At 36.3% G+C, this 20,252-nt stretch overlaps 1 protein-coding gene across 1 annotated transcript in view; it reads left to right on the forward strand.

Moving 5' to 3' along the window:
• LOC145667728 (BTB/POZ domain-containing protein 2-like) overlaps nt 1–20,252 on the forward strand; it is a 39,372-nt gene that overhangs the window by 8,569 nt on the left and 10,551 nt on the right. The window contains exons 3-4 of the mRNA XM_081735182.1: nt 10,632–10,771; nt 17,994–18,198. Of these exons, the coding sequence (XP_081591308.1) occupies nt 10,632–10,771; nt 17,994–18,198 (345 nt within the window). The remainder of the gene's footprint in view (nt 1–10,631; nt 10,772–17,993; nt 18,199–20,252) is intronic.

A 20,252-nucleotide genomic window follows, 5' to 3' on the forward strand; every position in this document is an offset into this window, starting at 1 on the left:
GCGTATACAGGTGTCCATTACCTTTCATAAGACATGGGTACATTAATGCACCCCTTGAAAAATTTGGGAGGGGTACCTTGGCCCACCCCTTAAATTTTGGAAATTGACCAATTTACACATTGGGTATTATAGTATAGGACCCTAATATGTATTATGATAAATTTGGATGGTCCACCTCGTTCCCTTTTAGGGGTATAAAATTGTCAAAAATATAAACGTAAGCAATACGTTGTACCACGTGTTTGTTCTTTTGGCCCATTTATCCCCTTGGATGAGGTCCTACTACATTATATAGTTATATGGTTATGTATAGGGGTCTATTTCCTATCATAAGACATGGGTATATTGGTGCACCCCTTGAAAAAATTTGGGAGGGGTACCTTGGCCCACCCCTTTAATTTTAGAAATTGCCCATTTTACACATTTGGTATAATAGTATAGGACCCTAATATATATTACTATAAATTTGGGTGGTCCACCTCGTTCCCTTTTAGGGGTACCAAATTGCCAAAATTTTAGTACAACCACGTGTTTGGACTTTTGACCTAATTTATCGCCTTTGATGAGGTGTTATTATCCTATATGGTTATATGGGCGTATACAGGGTTCATTACCTTTCATAAAACATGGGTATATTAATGCACCCCGGGAGAGGTACCTTGGCCCACCCCTTAAATTTTGGAAATTGCCCAATTTAAACATTTGGTATAATAGTATAGAACCCTAATATATATTACTATAAACTCGTTCCCGTTTAGGGGTACAAAATTGCCAAAATATAAACGTAAGCAATACGTTGTACCACGTGTTTCGTTTTTTTTACCTAATTTATTCCATTGGATGAAGTCCTATTACCTTATATCGTTATATGGTCACGTATGGGGATTCATTTCCTATCATAAGACATAGGTACATTTGTGCACCCCGTTTAAATTTTTTGGGAGGGGTACTTTGGACCACCCCTTTAATTTTGGAAATTGCCCCTTTTACATGTTTGGTATTATAGTATAGGACCCTAATATAGATTAGTATAAATTTGGATGATTCACCTCGTTTCCTTTCATGGGTACGAAATTGCCAAATTTTAGTACAACCACGTGTTTGGTTTTGGCTCAATTTATCCCCTTGGATGAGGTCCTATTACCTTATATGGTTATATGGCCATGTATGTATTGGTCCATTTCCTATTATAAGACATGTGTACATTGATGCACCCGAGGGAGGGGATTCGGTATCATAGTACATGCCTCAACATGTATCATGATAAATTTGGATGGTCCATCTTGTTCCCTTTCATGGGTAAAAAATTGCTAAAATATAAACATAAGCAATATGTTGTACCATGTGTTTGGTTTCTGGTCCAATTCTTCCCCTTTGATGATGTTCTATTACGTTATATGGTTATATGGACATGTATATGGGTTCATTTCCTATCATAAGACATGGGTACATTGACGCATACTTTAAAAATTTGGGAGGGGTATCTTGGCTCATCCACTCGGTTTTAGAAATTGTTTAATATAAGCATTTGGTATCATAGTACAGGACCTCAATATGTACCACTATAAATTTGGATGGTCCACATCGTTCCCTTTCATGGGTAAAGAACTACCAAAAATCAAATTTTGGAGGTTATTGACCCCGTCTTATAAGGTTTTAACGCGTTATATGGATATGTACAGAGGTTTATTACCTTCATATGTTTATGTTCCCTTTTAAATTTGGGAATTATCAAATAACAAAATTCGGTAAACGTTTTCTAGGACCCATTGGTTTCCCTCTTATGGCCAAATATTCAAAATTTAAAGGTTATTGACCGGCTTTATTATTGAATAAGTACAGGATTTATTACTTTTTTCATAAGACACAGGTGTGTTTGTGTACCAATCTTAAATTTTGGGAGGGGGTACATTTCTTATTGTCATATCAATAATTGGTAATTGTTCTTAGAATTGGGTGGTATCTCTTTCTTTGGGTAAATTATTGTCAAATATGAGTATGATCACGTGATCAGTTATTGACCTATGATGGGATTAGGAGCCCAGGACATTGGTACATTTAAACTTTATAGGATAATTTGAGAATGCGTCATTGGTATTGATTATTACAGCCAAATATAAACGTAAGCAATACGATGTACCACGTGATTGACCTTGATGAGGTAGTGTACAGGGATACATAGCTAACCTTATTGAATCTTATGACTCATAGTCGTAAGGAAATACATGCTACAACACTGGCAAAGTTATTGTTGATGCAATTTGATTGGTGGATCACTATCTTTCGTGCAATCTGATTGGCTGATCACTATCTTTCGTGCAATCTGATTGGTTGCTGATGTTCAAATCTTTGCTGCATTCAGTTTTAAGTTTTGTTTAACATTTAAAAATCTTGGTTTCGTTCAACATTTTGCACTCACTGATAAATATGATCAAAACCGTTTATTTGTTAATCGAATAGTTAAAAACCGGATAAAGTTTGACGGTTAACCGTGAAACGTAAAATTTTTTTGTTTGAAAGTTTTTGTTAAAACCTCTTGTTTCAAATTTGTTTGAATTTTTTTGAAAACCGTTTATTTGTTAATCGAATAGTTAAAAAACCGGATAAAGTTTGACGGTTAACCGTGAAACGTAAAATTTTTAGTTTGAATTTTTTGTTTGAAACTTTGCTTGAAAATTCTTGCTTTCAAATTTTTCTTTGAATTTTTTGTTTCAGAATTTTGTTTGAAATTTCTTTGACAACTTTTGTTTCAAAATTTTTTGTTTAAAAATTTTTCGTTTGAAATTTAAAAAAATTTTTGTATCAAAATGTTGTTTAAAATTTTTGTTTGAAATTTTTTCGTTTCCAAATTTTTTGTTTGAAATTTTTTGTTTCAAAATTTTGTTTGAATTTTTTTGTTTAAAATTTTTTGTTGAAATTTTTTGTTTGAATTTTTCGTTTCCAAGTTTTTCCGTTTCAAAATTTTTTTTCAAAATTTTGTTTCAAAGATTTTTGTTCGAAATATTTGTTTGTAAACTTTTTTGTTTGAAATTATTGTTTGGAAAATTTTGGTTTGACATCTTTTAAGTTTGTGCACTCATTAGTAAAGAACCGGAACTGTTTAGAACTAAAACCTCTGGCAACATTGTGGTGCACGTCAGAACATGATAATGCAACGACATCGGTTTTGCATCATCGTTCGAGTTAGTATTCGTGGTAACGTCATCATGGCTACTTGTCTGCAGTTTCTAAATACGCGTGATGTGATGAAATCATTTACCAAGATTACTGATTTACAACAGAATGTACCTTATAAAATCTTAGCTAGCCAAATGGTTTGGATTAAGAATCGTAGTGAAGCTTGAAAATGATAAGAATATAATTTTACCAGCAAGATATTTACCCATGGAGGCATCAAAACAAGAAGAACTGCTGCGTTTCTTAAATACTGGATCTGTATCTTTATGTTACAAAGGATTCTTGGGTCGAAGTCATCAGTACACAGCCGGATTCGTCAGCAATTGTGATTCAAACGTCAGCACATTAGACATAGTTGTATGAATTTGGTTGGTCGGCATGACGTCTGTAACTGTGATGAAATCATGAATCAGCACATTCGACATCAGCAATAACTATAAACCAGCAAATACAGTGTCATCCCACGAAATCATTTGAGCAAGTGCTTTTCAGGAGGAAAGATGTGTACTTCTAACGATAAAGAGTTCATCTTCGCAAGCTATTATCCAATAAACAAAACATGTGATGATTGGTATCAGTGCTAGAACATTTGAACCAGTGATTCGATTGGGCAAAGCAGAACAATTTGGTGTACAACTGACCTATGAAGAATGGCACGAATCGACCAAATGAACGATGAGCTAAATGTGACCATAGTCAAATCATTAGGCTCAAATCATGAAGTGGTCCTCGAAGAGAAGATGGTGCTGTTACGTAAAAAGAGTACATTCCATGTCCCTCGCAACATGGTGTATCTAACACAAACTGAATGGAACAAATTTATCAACGTATTTCAGTGTGTGAAACATGCAGTGGAAGTGTGCAACAAAACAAGTATATTCCTTCAAAAATGTGTTATGCATATTGTACAACATGTATCTAGATATTGTGATGGTTGTTCGTGGGTGCATACCTGTATTGATAAACAGTTTATTTGTGATCAAATGGACATTGAGTTTCCACCAATTGATATCGCAATAGACCTTAAAAGACTTCAATTGGAATTAAAATTATATGCTAAAGACAAACTAGTGCACGAAGTTCAAAATACATTGTATCGACAATATCCAGAACCACTATCTGGTATGGATGTATGTGGAGTGTAATAAAATGATCCATTTCAATGAAGTGTTTTTTTTCATTTCAAGTACAACCCCATGTACTGACGTGCATCACAATGTTGCCAGAGGTTTTAGTTCTAACAGTTCCGGTTCTTTAAAAATTCGAAACAAAAAAAATTTTAAACAAAAAATTTGGAAACGAAAAATTTCAAACGAAAAAATTTTAAACAAAAAATTTTCAAACAAAATTTTGCAACAAAAAAATTTCAAACAAAAAAATTTTCAAACAAAAACTTTCAAACAAAAAATTTGAAACAAAATTTGGAAACGAAAAATTTTTTCAAACAAAAATCTTGAAACAGAAAAAAAAATGGAAACAAAAAATTTTAAACAAAAAAATTGAAACAAAAAAATTTTAAACAAAATATTTTCAAACAAAATTTTGAAACAAAAAAATTCAAACAAAATTTTGAAACAAAAAATTTCGAAACAAAAATTTTTAAACGAAAAATTTCAAACGAAAAAATGTCAAACCAAAGTTTCAAACTTTTTAAATGTTAAAATAAAACTGAATGCAGCAAAGATTTGAACATCAGCAACCAATCAGATTGCACGAAAGATAGTGATCAGCCAATCAGATTGCACGAAAGATAGTGATCCACCAATCAAATTGCATCAACAATAACTTTGCCAGTGTTGTAGCATGTATTTCCTTACGACTATGAGTCATAAGATTCAATAAGGTTAGCTATGTATCCCTGTACACTACCTCATCAAGGTCAATCACGTGGTACATCGTATTGCTTACGTTTATATTTGGCTGTAATAATCAATACCAATGACGCATTCTCAAATTATCCTATAAAGTTTAAATGTACCAATGTCCTGGGCTCCTAATCCCATCATAGGTCAATAACTGATCACGTGATCATACTCATATTTGACAATAATTTACCCAAAGAAAGAGATACCACCCAATTCTAAGAACAATTACCAATTATTGATATGACAATAAGAAATGTACCCCCTCCCAAAATTTAAGATTGGTACACAAACACACCTGTGTCTTATGAAAAAAGTAATAAATCCTGTACTTATTCAATAATAAAGCCGGTCAATAACCTTTAAATTTTGAATATTTGGCCATAAGAGGGAAACCAATGGGTCCTAGAAAACGTTTACCGAATTTTGTTATTTGATAATTCCCAAATTTAAAAGGGAACATAAACATATGAAGGTAATAAACCTCTGTGCATATCCATATAACGCGTTAAAACCTTATAAGACGGGGTCAATAACCTCCAAAATTTGATTTTTGGTAGTTCTTTACCCATGAAAGGGAACGATGTGGACCATCCAAATTTATAGTGGTACATATTGAGGTCCTGTACTATGATACCAAATGCTTATATTAAACAATTTCTAAAACCGAGTGGATGAGCCAAGATACCCCTCCCAAATTTTTAAAGTATGCGTCAATGTACCCATGTCTTATGATAGGAAATGAACCCATATACATGTCCATATAACCATATAACGTAATAGAACATCATCAAAGGGGAAGAATTGGACCAGAAACCAAACACATGGTACAACATATTGCTTATGTTTATATTTTAGCAATTTTTTACCCATGAAAGGGAACAAGATGGACCATCCAAATTTATCATGATACATGTTGAGGCATGTACTATGATACCGAATCCCCTCCCTCGGGTGCATCAATGTACACATGTCTTATAATAGGAAATGGACCAATACATACATGGCCATATAACCATATAAGGTAATAGGACCTCATCCAAGGGGATAAATTGAGCCAAAACCAAACACGTGGTTGTACTAAAATTTGGCAATTTCGTACCCATGAAAGGAAACGAGGTGAATCATCCAAATTTATACTAATCTATATTAGGGTCCTATACTATAATACCAAACATGTAAAAGGGGCAATTTCCAAAATTAAAGGGGTGGTCCAAAGTACCCCTCCCAAAAAATTTAAACGGGGTGCACAAATGTACCTATGTCTTATGATAGGAAATGAATCCCCATACGTGACCATATAACGATATAAGGTAATAGGACTTCATCCAATGGAATAAATTAGGTAAAAAAAACGAAACACGTGGTACAACGTATTGCTTACGTTTATATTTTGGCAATTTTGTACCCCTAAACGGGAACGAGTTTATAGTAATATATATTAGGGTTCTATACTATTATACCAAATGTTTAAATTGGGCAATTTCCAAAATTTAAGGGGTGGGCCAAGGTACCTCTCCCGGGGTGCATTAATATACCCATGTTTTATGAAAGGTAATGAACCCTGTATACGCCCATATAACCATATAGGATAATAACACCTCATCAAAGGCGATAAATTAGGTCAAAAGTCCAAACACGTGGTTGTACTAAAATTTTGGCAATTTGGTACCCCTAAAAGGGAACGAGGTGGACCACCCAAATTTATAGTAATATATATTAGGGTCCTATACTATTATACCAAATGTGTAAAATGGGCAATTTCTAAAATTAAAGGGGTGGGCCAAGGTACCCCTCCCAAATTTTTTCAAGGGGTGCACCAATATACCCATGTCTTATGATAGGAAATAGACCCCTATACATAACCATATAACTATATAATGTAGTAGGACCTCATCCAAGGGGATAAATGGGCCAAAAGAACAAACACGTGGTACAACGTATTGCTTACGTTTATATTTTTGACAATTTTATACCCCTAAAAGGGAACGAGGTGGACCATCCAAATTTATCATAATACATATTAGGGTCCTATACTATAATACCCAATGTGTAAATTGGTCAATTTCCAAAATTTAAGGGGTGGGCCAAGGTACCCCTCCCAAATTTTTCAAGGGGTGCATTAATGTACCCATGTCTTATGAAAGGTAATGGACACCTGTATACGCCCATATAACCATATAAGGTAATAGGACCTCATCAACGGGGATAAAATCGACCAAAATCCAAACACGTGGTACTACGTATTGCTTACGTTTATATTTTGGCAATTTTGTACCCCCTAAAAGGGAACGAGGTGGACCATCCAAATTTATCATAATACATATTAGGGTCCTGTACTATAATACCAAATGTTTAAATTGGGCAATTTCCAAAATTTAAGGGGTGGGCCAAGGTACCCCTCCCAAATTTTTAAAGGGGTGCACCAATGTACCCATATCTTATGAAAGATAATAGACTCCTGTATACGCTCATATAACTATATAGGGTAATAACACCTCATCAAAGGGGATAAATTACGTCAAAAACCCCCGAAATTTGAATTTTTGGCAATTTTTTTACCCATGAAAGGGAACGACATAGACACCCAATACTGATAGAGGTACATACTATGGTCCTAGGCTACCACACCAAATTTTTAGATTTGGCAATTTCCAAAATTTAAGGGGTGGGCCAAGGTACTCTTCCCAAATTTTTCAAGGGGTGCACCAATATACCCATGTCTTATGATAGATAATGGACCCCTATACATGACCATATAACTATATAAGGTAATAGGACCTCATCCAAGGAGATAAATTAGGTCGAAAACCAAACACGTGGTATAACGTATTGCTTACGTTTATAATTTGGCAATTTTGTACCCCTAGAAGGAAACAAGGTGGACCGCCCAAATTTATCACGATACATATTAGGGTCCTATACTATAATACCCAATGTTTAAATTGGGCAATTTCCAAAATTTAAGGGGTGGGCCAAGGTACCCCTCCCAAAAATTTAAAGGGGTGCATTAATATACCCATATGTTATGAAAGGTAATGGACCCCTGTATACGCTCATATAACTATATAGGGTAATAACACCTCATCAAAGGGGATAAATTAGGTCAAAAAACCCCGAAATTTGAATTTTTGGCAATTTTTTACCCATGAAAGGGAACGACATAGACACCCAATACTGATAGAGGTACATACTATGGTCCTAGGCTACCATACCAAATTTTTAGATTTGGCAATTTCCGAAATTTAAGGGGGGTGGTCCTATGTACCCCTGCCAAAATTTAGGGGGTGGGCCAAGGTACCCCTGCCAAAATTTAGAGGGGGTGGTCCTAAGTACCCCTAGGTCATTGACCCTGGGCCAGGTCATTGACCTTTCACCCTGGTCGTAAAAGAGAGTGAGGATGAGTCATTCGCGCATACGGGGGGGCCTACTACTATGTGATTAGAAGTGGATTCTGTGCGAAGCTCCAAGGCGCCGTCATCATTGGTTAGCATCCCATAAACCGGTTCCAAAACAGCCGAAACCAGCACTGCATCAGAAGAAGGTCCTCCTGTGTGTTTGGTGAACTGCTCGCGGCATCGTGCATCGAGAACTGCTATCAGCTGGTCAGAGTATGAATACAACTGTATACTGTCAGCAGTTGAGCTGTTTTCAAGGAAAACTTTAAACTCTGGAGCCAGCACTTCTGAATCACAAAGGGGTACCCTGTTACAGGACAACGCTAAGCCTCACGTGGCTAGGATGACGCGGAACACCATTCTACGCCTTGGATGGAAAACAACACTATTGCATCCGCCATACTCCCAGGACATTGCACCGTTATTTATCCCCTGTTCCATTCCTTTTGCAACCACCTTAGAGAACGCCATTTCAAATCCCTAGTAGAGGTGTAAAATCCACCTGATATTTTCTTCGCTTCAAGAGATGGTAAGTGGGTGGATAGCAATGGCAAGTAACAACGGCAAGTGGCAATAAAGCTTGGTGCGTGAGATCTGTGAAACAACACCCCACAAGCGTGTTGCATCTCTTCTCTCAGACCAACGTAAAGTACTTTGGGCGACAAATGCTAATTCTTCTGTTGAGTGTGTTTTCACTAACGAGGAAAGCTTTCTCTTCTTTGTTGATATGGACAGTTGTTCAAATTCCTACGGTGGCCTTGTTACGGTTAGTGTGCTGCAGGATGATGCCCATGGTTCTGGATCATCTTGTTGCTGTTGAGACACAAAGCTGACATTATTATCCAGCCACTTAACAATCTCGTGATAAAAATGCCTTCAATACACAATTCGATTTTTGACCTTTTTGATACACTTTGCTTTTAAAATTGTTTACTTGCTACTGAATGTACTCGTTTTCATCTGTGTTTGTCTTCTCCAGTCCTAGTTTTCTCCAGACATATCTTGCAAGTGCAGCATGTTTGTCAGTTAGGGTTCTTTTCTCACGCCAAGTATCAAATAACTCTCTCCAGGATACAGATATCGTATTTGAAATTATTAAACACATCATCAGGTTGCAGTTTTCTGCAGCTAAAGTCACTATCACTGCATTCGAAAACATTCAATTATTGCACATAAACAAATTTCGAGGCTGATATAGGTGGATATCTTTATTGTTTTCCTTAAAATGCAATATCACAAACCTTTCCGTACGAACAGCAACTTCCGTTGTTGTACGCATGCTACTTGTGGTAAACACATTTAATTTTTCAGTCAATTTGTACTTCATTCATACTACATCCCTGCAGCATCAAATGCAGCAGTTCTCGATTCCTAATAGTCCAGCAAGCGTTGAGCACGAAGGGTGAACTTTAACCCTCTAAATCTGACCAACATTAGCAATACCTGTTGCTGTATCACAACCCGTCTTTTATACACGCAAACAAATTTTCCTGCAGAACGTCATATTTTTCTACTGTTGTTCCCGTCATCTGTGATTTCTTTGTGACTCTTAGGGGTACAATGGGTGCAATTCCAATCAACTTGATTTTGGACTTTTGCACAGCTAGATTGTGCCTTTCGCCCAGTGTGGGTCGGTCCAATCACAGTTTGTACTGGTAACCGGGTCTGGTGAGTCAGGGTCTGACAGCTAAAGACCATGGGTCACGAAGTTCGAGACCCGGTTCATCACTAGATCACCTATTTGTACACCATCATCCTGATAATTCCCAATTTTCCCACCAAATAATGGTTCGCTAATACTAAATGTGGAGAATAAGATTAATTACCTAAGATATCGAAGCCTAATTGTTCCAATTTCAGTATTGTTTGATGTGTTTTCCAACGGGAGGTGGCTGTCTTGTAGGAACAGGGTTCCTAAGACAAGTTTCCTCTGCTTTCTACGCCATGCTATATGCCATATTTCAAGCTGCCGTTACTCATTTAGCTCGTAATAAGAGAAAAGTTAATTCCGCAATATTCAATAAATTTAATACAAATATATCACAAACATTGCTTTATCATTCAGTAAGTACATTTATTTATGTCCCTCTCTGTTAGATCAGAAACTTTTCATAATCTGATAATTAATTGTAAGTTGTCAATATTTTTTTAACTTTATATTTTTTTTATTTTAAGCTCATCTTATGTTTTATAGGATTTCAAACTTCATAGAATTGTGATGTGCATTGCAAGTCCAATTTTTGAAGAATATATTCGACAAAACAAAAACAAAGCTTTTGTACCTGTTGTAACGATACGTGATCTAGAACCTGCAAAATTTCAAAATTTGCTTAAGTAAGTCTCCCGTCTTGTAAATGTTATTTTGCTAAATATTTTGTCTTAAATGTAACATATTACACTCTACGAGTGCAAAAGAAGGAACCAAGACTTGTTGCGATTAGTATTTTATAGATGTATTATACTGTATGTGGTAGTAAGGTTAGGCAATGGTTAGTTAGTCTGCTTTTGAATTTATAATGTAAATGTTTAACTATAGGGTGGGTGCGCCATATATGGAATACATTCCTAATATGAAATATCAGACTATTTAGTCTACTATGTGTTGCTACCGAGAAGACTTTACTTAAACTTGTAGAAAAAGACGCCCTCAGTCTGCGCATGAGTGGTGTGCTGCCGAACAATAACATAACATTTTCTTTTGCTGCAGAATATTATTAACGTGGGTTCCTTGCGGATCGAGGAGAAGGCCTCTAGATATAGAGGTTAGCTGCGAATATACTGAATAAGCAGTCGCGGACAGCCGACTAGGAGTGGTCCTCCAGCTTGGGGGTTTGGGTAGGGCTAACAACCTCATCCTGTAAAAAAAAGCACTTGTTCAGAAATATTCACAAAAGCCTCGGACAAGGACTGATAACTTGGCACGACCTCAGCAAAAGAAAATGGACATGAGATTTGGAACATGGAATATTAGGAGTCTTTATAGGGCAGGCGAGTTAAAATCCGTAACGAGGGAGTTAGAGAAATATAGGATGGACGTAGTAGGAGTTCAGGAAGTTAGGTGGGAAGGAAATGGATCTGAGAATTCCGGAAATTTTACGTTCTTTTATGGGGAAGGAAATAAAAATCACCAGTTAGGAACAGAGTTTTTCGTTCATAAACGTATATTATCAGCAATTAAACGGGTTGAATTTGTTACTGACAGATTTTCTTTTATTACTCTTAAGGGACGGCGGTGTGATATTATTGTTTTAAATGTACATGCTCCAACGGAAGATAAGGATGACGATATAAAAGACAGTTTTTACGAAGAAGTGGAACGGATATTTGACCAACTCCCGCGATACCATATGAAAATTCTATTAGGGGATTTCAATGCGAAGGTAGGACGAGAGGATATTTTCAAACCGATTATAGGGAACGAAAGTCTGCATAAGGAAAGTAATGACAACGGTGTTAGACTCGTGAACTTTGCAACATCCAAAAACCTAATCGTGAATAGTACAAAATTCCCACATCGCGACGTTCATAAATACACTTGGACATCACCAGACGGGAAAACACATAATCAAATTGATCACGTTTTAGTAGATAGAAGAAGGCAATCTAGCATAATTGATGTCCAGTCGTTTAGAGGGGCTGATTGTGACACTGACCACTACCTCGTAGCAGCGATAATACGAAAGAGGTTATCGTTGAATAAGGGTAATATTCATTGTCCGAAAACGGAGAAATTCAATTTAAAGAAATTAGAACAGAACCAGGCAAGAGAGGAATACCAGATTGAAGTTTCGAATAGATTTTCGGCTTTAGAAGATTCGGAATGCACTAGTGTTGAGGATGCCTGGATTGAAATTAGAGATAGCGTTAAAATTTCAGCAAAAGAAAAATTGGGACACGCGGAAATACGTAGGAACAAACCATGGTTCGACCAGGAATGCATAAAACTAGCAGAGAAGAGAAAACAGGCAAAATTACGCTGGCTACAAAATCCGAATGAAACAACTACACAAAATTTCGCAGATATCAGGCGGGAAACTTCCAAAACTTTTAGAACAAAGAAACGCGATTTTCTGAAAGCTAAAATTAAGGAACTTGAAGATAATAGTAAAAATAAAAATATTCGGGACATGTATAAGGGGATCAGCGAATTTAAGAAAGGCTATCAACCTCGTGCTTATATATTAAAGACAGATGACGGAACAGTTCTCACTGACACGGATAGCATCTTAAATAGATGGAAAGATTTCTTTGACGATTTGCTTAACACGCAACCAAAAACTAGTGTTCGTGGAGAAAAGGAGATACACACCGCAGAACCGTATATTCTAAAACCCAACCGAATAGAAGTAGAAACCGCTATAAAGAAATTAAAGAAACACAAATCTCCGGGTGTAGATGAAATTCCGGCTGAGTTAATTTTAGCTGGAGGCGAAAAATTGTGGAACAAGATACACAAACTCATTCTCCTTATCTGGAACAAGGAAGAATTGCCAGAAGAGTGGAAAGAATCAATCATTGTTCCAATCCACAAGAAAGGCGACAAAACTGACTGTAATAATTATCGAGGCATTTCTCTTCTGTCAACATCCTATAAAATCCTTTCAAATATTCTGTTAGCAAGGCTGACCCCATACGCAGATGAAATTATTGGAGATTATCAGTGCGGATTTAGACGAAATCGATCAACTATCGACCAAATATTTACCATTCGCCAAATACTCGAAAAAAAGTGGGAATACAATACCCCGGTACATCAACTATTTATTGATTTTAGAAAGGCGTACGACTCGGTTAGGAGAGAAACATTATACAACGTTCTTGCAGAACTTGGAATACCGAGAAAGCTAATTAGATTAATTAAGATATGTTTAAATGAATCCCAAAGTAAAGTCTGGGTAGGAAAAGTTTTGTCCACGAGCTTTCACGTCGAAAATGGCCTGAAACAAGGAGATGCGTTGTCGCCATTATTATTTAACTTCGTTTTGGAATACGCTATAAGAAAAATCAAAGATAGCAACCAGGGCTTACAGTTGAACGGTATTCACCAGGTTATGGCATATGCTGATGATGTAAATTTAATAGGAGATGATAGGAGAACAATAGAAAGAAATGCAGAGATCTTATTAAACGTTTGCAGGGACATGGGTTTAGAAGTAAATGCAGAGAAAACTAAATACATGGAAGTGCGTCGGGACCGGAATACAGCAAATTATGGATGCGTTAAAATACTAAATAATACTTTTGATAAAGTGGATACTTTCAAATATCTAGGATCAATATTAACAGACGAAAACCATATTCACGGAGAAATTAAATGTCGACTAAAAGCAGGGAATTCGTGTTACTATTCGGTTCAAAATCTCTTGTCGTCGCGAATTCTGTCGAGGAATTTGAAACTTAAAATATACAAAACGATAATCATGCCTGTAGTTCTGTATGGCTGCGAAACATGGTCACTTACTCTGAGGAAAGAACATAGACTGAAAGTATTTGAGAACAAGATCCTGAGACGAATATTCGGACCCAAGAGAAACGGGAATGGGGAATGGCGGAAACTTCATAACGAGGAACTACATAATTTATATGGTTTATCCAACATTGTTAGGGTCGTCAAGTCTAGGAGGCTTAGATGGGCGGGTCATGTAGCTAGAATGGAAGAAAGTAGAGACGCTTTCAAAGTCTTGACTGGAAGACCAATCGGAAAATGACCATTAGGAAGACTTAGGCGCAGATGGGAGGACAATATTAAGATGGATCTCGCAGAGATTGGAATACAGAGTAGAAACTGGATGCAGTTAGCTAAGGATAGAAGTCAGTGGAGAGCTTTTCTGAACGCGGCACTGAACCTCCGGGTTCCATAGGCCATAGAGTTAGTTTTAGTTAGTTAGTTAGCAGAATATTATTTTGAAGAACTTGACTTTTTCTGGCGTATATTTCCAGGCTGCTGAATGCACGCAAAGAATCATATATTATTGTTGAGTTTGTGGTATTTCTATTACATATATAGTGCACCATAAGGGTATAAAGATTCAGAACACAGAGAATCACGTAAGCGTCTGTAGGAACAGAACTATTCAAAATGGCGATTTTCCTAATATGGAATACTAGCAGGATCCTAATATGGAATATTCCTAAATAGGTCCATATGTATGTGAACTAGAAGTGAAGAAGAATAACTGAATTGTAAGTTATATTAGACTTGACCTATTATTTTAGACCGAGCGTCAGCGAACGTCTCCTAGTCAAAACGTTTGGCATTTGTATTGTCTGTCCGTGTGGGTATCTGACTGTGTGTTTCGTGATAACTCCTGAACACATGAGCCGATTCGAATGAAGGTTTCACAGATTGTTTATTAGTTCAAATATCAAAACTGCCGTGTCGTCTATAGTGCAAAGTGAAGAGAACAGCATGACAGTACCGATTGAAGTAGTGAGTCTGCTACCAACTAAAGCCACAGCATTGCAACCACGTGGTCAAAAGCTAGATGAGGTGAAAGTAGTTACAAGAACTCCTCACGAAAACGATTAAGAAGCTGCCTCTACTTCCTCACAATGGGCTTTTATCTCATCATTGCAAGTAGTTAAAAAAAAGTTTAGTTTTTCAAGCCCCACCCAAGAAAATTCAATCGAAATAGCGAAAGAAAAGGACATCACGCGACTGCAAATTACAAATTTAATCCGAAGAGTCAATGAGTGACTTGAACGAAGATAGTGACAGTTTAAGTGACCCTACTGATGATCACGATGATGAGAAATGTGGACATTGTGGTAAATTGTGGTCGCTCAGTGCAGGGGCCCAGTTTGTAAAACATGGTCCCACGAAAAATGTCACATGAAAGGTGTAGAAAAATATGTTTGTGACCATTGTTTTGCAAAGTAAATCTGGAATCAAAATTTGGACGCCTAAAGGCACACTAATCCAGTATATTTGAACTTTTTCTTTTATATAGGGTAGTTTTACACTTTATTTGTCGCACATAGTTTGCTTACCCCAATATTTCGTTTTGTTATTTTTATTATTATTTGTATCTAGTAAGCATGCTTACTCCAAAAGTAAAAGATATTATTCTACTCCAAAAGTTAAAATAAGTATCTATTATAGCCTATTACAGCAATATACAAACATAGGCCTAATAATGAATAAGTCCAGTCAAGTTCGATAATTATCTTTATACTACGTAAAATTCTGGTATTTCTATTTTCTTTTGTTTTAATTATCTAAAGAATGTTATGTAACTTTTGTTTACTTGTCTTATAGGCCTACCAAATATAATAAATAGGCCACAATGCTTACAATGCGAGATTTGGATAATTGGAGCATGAGCACGATCCCTGCTTAGACCGCCCTTCCTAAGTGACATTTTTCCTGGTTTTCCTGTCCCATCAGGCGTATGCCTGGATGGTACTTTTTCTGAGGCCACTGTCAAGTTCTTTCCAATTCGTAGGCTTATCTTAAGGGCCGATGTGATCTCGGAGTTGGAGGCTTGAACTCTTCCTTTGCTAATTTCCTTGATAATGAATAAATTTATTCCTTAAATAAACAAATAAATGCGTTACCTATGCTCGAATTATCCTAATGTCGCATTGTAGGCAGACGCGCATATTTTGTTCTGTATTCCATTTTAGGAACAGGTACTGTTCCATATTAGGAGCCGGGTGTGCCTAATATGGGAAATTGTATTTCTTTGAATTTTGTAATATTGTAAAAAAAAACAATAAAACAATAATGTAGAACAAACTTTCACACTCGTATTTTGTTTTGCAAAGGTACCGCAAGTATTATGATGTATAATATTTCTATTCTGGAGTATGCATTTCTAAGAAATAAAGAAGAAACAAAAAGTATTCCATATTCGGTGCCTTTACCCTATTATTTCTTCAAATTGAAATGAGGTATAAAAGAATATTCCAATTAAACACTTACCCATTTAGACTAAATAAAATTGGAGAAAATCATGACTTACAAGCACAATAAATAATTCTTTCTTTCTAGATAGATAGGTAGATAAGTACCAAATGAGTGACTTAAAATTACCAGCTTGTCTATATTGAACTCTGCTAAATGTGATGGAAAATTCTGAAAGACAAACATTTTGTTCTCAAAGTGTGTTACATTTAACACCTCACTTTACCATCAGGAGCGAAACTCTACAAAATTTAAAAATTCAAATAACAGTCTGGGTCATGTGATACACAATCTGAAATATCATAATTCTCTGACCAAAGATACAAAGGTAGGTGTTATGTTTTGCTCTTTGACATAAACACATTGTTCGAGGAGTGCATGCCACGTAACCGAAGTAGTTTAATAATCGCATATGCTTGCTAACACGGCCACAAATTGTGGCAGATATTACCCTGAAATATTATGCACCATTGTGTTCCGTGTTTAGATTTGACAGCGTCAAAGATGAATAATGAAGATCTAACAAAGTCTAAGCAGAAAGTTTGCACGAAATTGTACACATGAATCCTGAAACATTACAGTATGAAAAGTGAAAGAATCAGAACGTAACAAAAGAATGGTTCGGAAAATTTCGTTTGGATTGCAGAAATCTCACCGATCAATCAGAGTCAGGAAGCTGATAACCATGGATTGTGAAGTCGTACTTGGGGCCACAGAATGAAAGCCAAGGACTAGTAGTCCTACTTGGAGGCTATCATGTAAGCTTCATATCTCACAGTTCACTATGGCTTATCTTTACAACCTTGGCAAAATCATCAAGATCTGTCTAATTGTGCGTTACTAACTGACGTTAGCTCAAGCACATAAGTTAATGGATGTATGCGATGAACTCCTGAGAATAATAATAACACGGAAAAAAAGATGAACACTATCTAGAAATATAGAAACGCTTGAGAAATGTTTAAACAGAGGCAAATGATGGAATCTGCAGCAGAACATAAGCGTTTTGAACACAAGGTGATATTCTTCAATTTACGGATGTTTTATTCGGACAGTCGAACTATAAATTCGGAGCGTTCCCATGATGTTGTGTTCCAACAATATGAAATACTTAGTGAAAATAAAGTGTGCATTGTGCAGCAAGAAAGCGTAAAACCTAATATACGTATTTCGAATAACCTAGAATGAACTCAAAGAGCTTGAGAAAACTAACTTGTCCGTGTTTTTATTTCCAGTTCATGATTTCCTTTTCAGCACCAAAGACAAATAGCTTTGGAGTAAACTTGGTATCCAAACGACATAAACTCCCATCAGAAATAAAAGCCGAATCTCCAGTGCCAAAGGTGCATTTGCAGTACAAATAGTAAAACACGACAAAGTTCAGTTTAAATGCATAAGACACTAGACGCTCATGCGTCATTTATGCATGTCCCTGCGTTGTAATATGTACTCATGTTATATTTTCATTTAACCGTCTATTAATATTTTTTTTTTTTTTGATGTAGTGCTATATCGTTTCACAATGTTCTTCTATAACAAACATTTTCTACCAGTAACGTAGAAAGTTTTACTTCAAGAAGTGAAGGTATGTTTCATGAAAATGGTAGTTAATGGGAAACATTGTGTTACTTTTAATTTTATTCTTTCCAGCTATATATACCTTGATGAATTGGATCTACAAAGCAGTATTGAAGCCATAAATATGTACCAATTAGCGGAGAGGTTCAATATCTCTGGTTTAAGACCTGAATGTGCTAAAGCTATTTGTAAATATCTAGCACTTGACACTCTTTGGGTTTCACTGCAGTGCGGCTATACTTACAAGAATACCGAGGTATTAAGAGCTGCTACTGAGGTATGATTTAATGAAATTTCTGTTCTCAATATTTCAATGTGAGAATCAATCATTTATGCTAGATGTTATAAAATAAAAAAAGATATTAACTTTTCAGGTAAAAGTATATATGCTAATAAGAATTATGAAAACAAGAAGAATGACGTTTCCAGTTACTATACATAGATTATATTTACTCAGACAACAGTAGAAACCAAGGAATGCACTCGTCATTTCTTGTAGTTTTAGAACACAGAATAACAATCTCTAGAGCGCCAATGGAATTCATGAGTGCATGCTTTAGTTTCATATTGATAACTATAGCCGTATTTGCCTCAAAATGAAAATGAACTTAAAGGAGCAGTTCGACTTAGAAATGCATTTTTTTACAATTTATTGTAGAGTTGAAAATTCTAAAGGGAATAGTGTTTGTTTGATCGCGATACGTTCAGTCGTTAGCGAGTAACAGAGGAAGAAAGATTTTGTGATGACGTCATAGGTGGGCAAGAAGCGAGAGCAGGCTTACATACTACACAGTGCCAAGCATTTCGTTTGTGAGAGGTGCGGAGGCACGTTCTAAGTGCGGTTTCCTTTTCCAGAACTGATTGCAAAGACTTAGAAATATCATCTGCATGTAGAAAATGATATCTGATGGTGGGCTGTACAAACGTTTTTATAATATTATAAAACGTGTCCTATAAAGCATGAGTTCAGCGTTTCAAAAAAAATCGAAACCAATATGTAAATAGATGGCGGACGAGATTGCTGCAACACCTAAGTACCTTTTCTTTAATCATTCTTCCGATTCGGAAACATAAGTGTTTTCATTTTTACGTTTTGTTGCTATTTTTAACGCTGACCCTATAATTTTGTGCTTCAAGTTATGTACAGGAGCGCAACATATGAGGCAAAAATGAAATAACATCTGTAAAGTTTGCCAGAATACGAAAAACACTTCACCGGTTAAATTTGTTTTATTTTCATAGCTGCCCGCGGAACAACTCTCATCACCCGTTTCATCATGATTGTCACATAATACAGAGAAATTAAACGATGGATCAATGTCTTCAGAAACAGTCATCGCCACTGATTCCTTCTACAAACCGGTGTATTTCACTCCCTAATTCACATTGTATAGCTTATTTCTAAAGCAGTATCTTCAGAATCATGAGTGATATCGTTTCTATTACCCTCTAATGCCTCGTCTTGACCTCAACCGTCAATTGCATCTTGTACGATATTTGTACGTTGGTAACTGGACATAGGTCAGTGCTTGTTCAATGGCTCGGATTTTAAACCTTTCAATAATATACTTGGAACAGCATTCTTTCTCAGTTTGCGTGTAAATAATTCTCCTGGCATTAGCCAGAAGTGGATCTAGACGGCAAAAACTCAGGGGGGGTCAGAACCCAGACTATGATAGTATATCATGTTTACTAAAAACTTTCAAAAATATCTAAATAATAGCTTAAATCAATTTTATCCCTCAAAAACTGAGGGACCTAGGCCTCCGGCCCCAGCCTAGATCCGCCACTGGCATTAACTTCTTTTTCAGTAAACTTGACTTCTGGAAGGCAGGCTCTTCAAGATGTTTGGAACACGAGTGATTTTATTTGGTACATTTTTTCACATTGATTTTCTTGGGCCATAATTTATATCGATCTGGTGATTTCTCACGACTTAGAAACATAAGAAAAGATACTTTTTGTCCGCAGCTTTAATTGCACAAGAATTACAACCGAAAATAGAGCAGGTATTAGGCATTTCTACTTCACTTCACAGACACAGCACGCGCTGTACTAACACGTGTTTTCTACTTCACACTAGTGTTTCTTTCAGAAAAAAAATCCGGGGGGGGGGGGGGACACTTCGTGTTCGAAAAGGGTACATTATTTTTACACAGTACTATTATACCTTGTATTTATTATATTATTGACGTATTATTTTGGTCTCCTCCGGGGGGAATCTCTCAGAGCTCCGGGAGGCAATGCCACCCTAAAAACATGTCTGGAAGAAACACTGTTTCGCACAACAAACGTAATTGCTGCTCTCTCTCTCTACTCTTTTTTATACTA

The sequence above is a fragment of the Thermobia domestica genome, chromosome 1, assembly GCF_964235325.1.
Source record: "Thermobia domestica chromosome 1, izTheDome1.hap1.1, whole genome shotgun sequence".
Lineage (NCBI taxonomy): Eukaryota > Metazoa > Arthropoda > Insecta > Zygentoma > Lepismatidae > Thermobia > Thermobia domestica.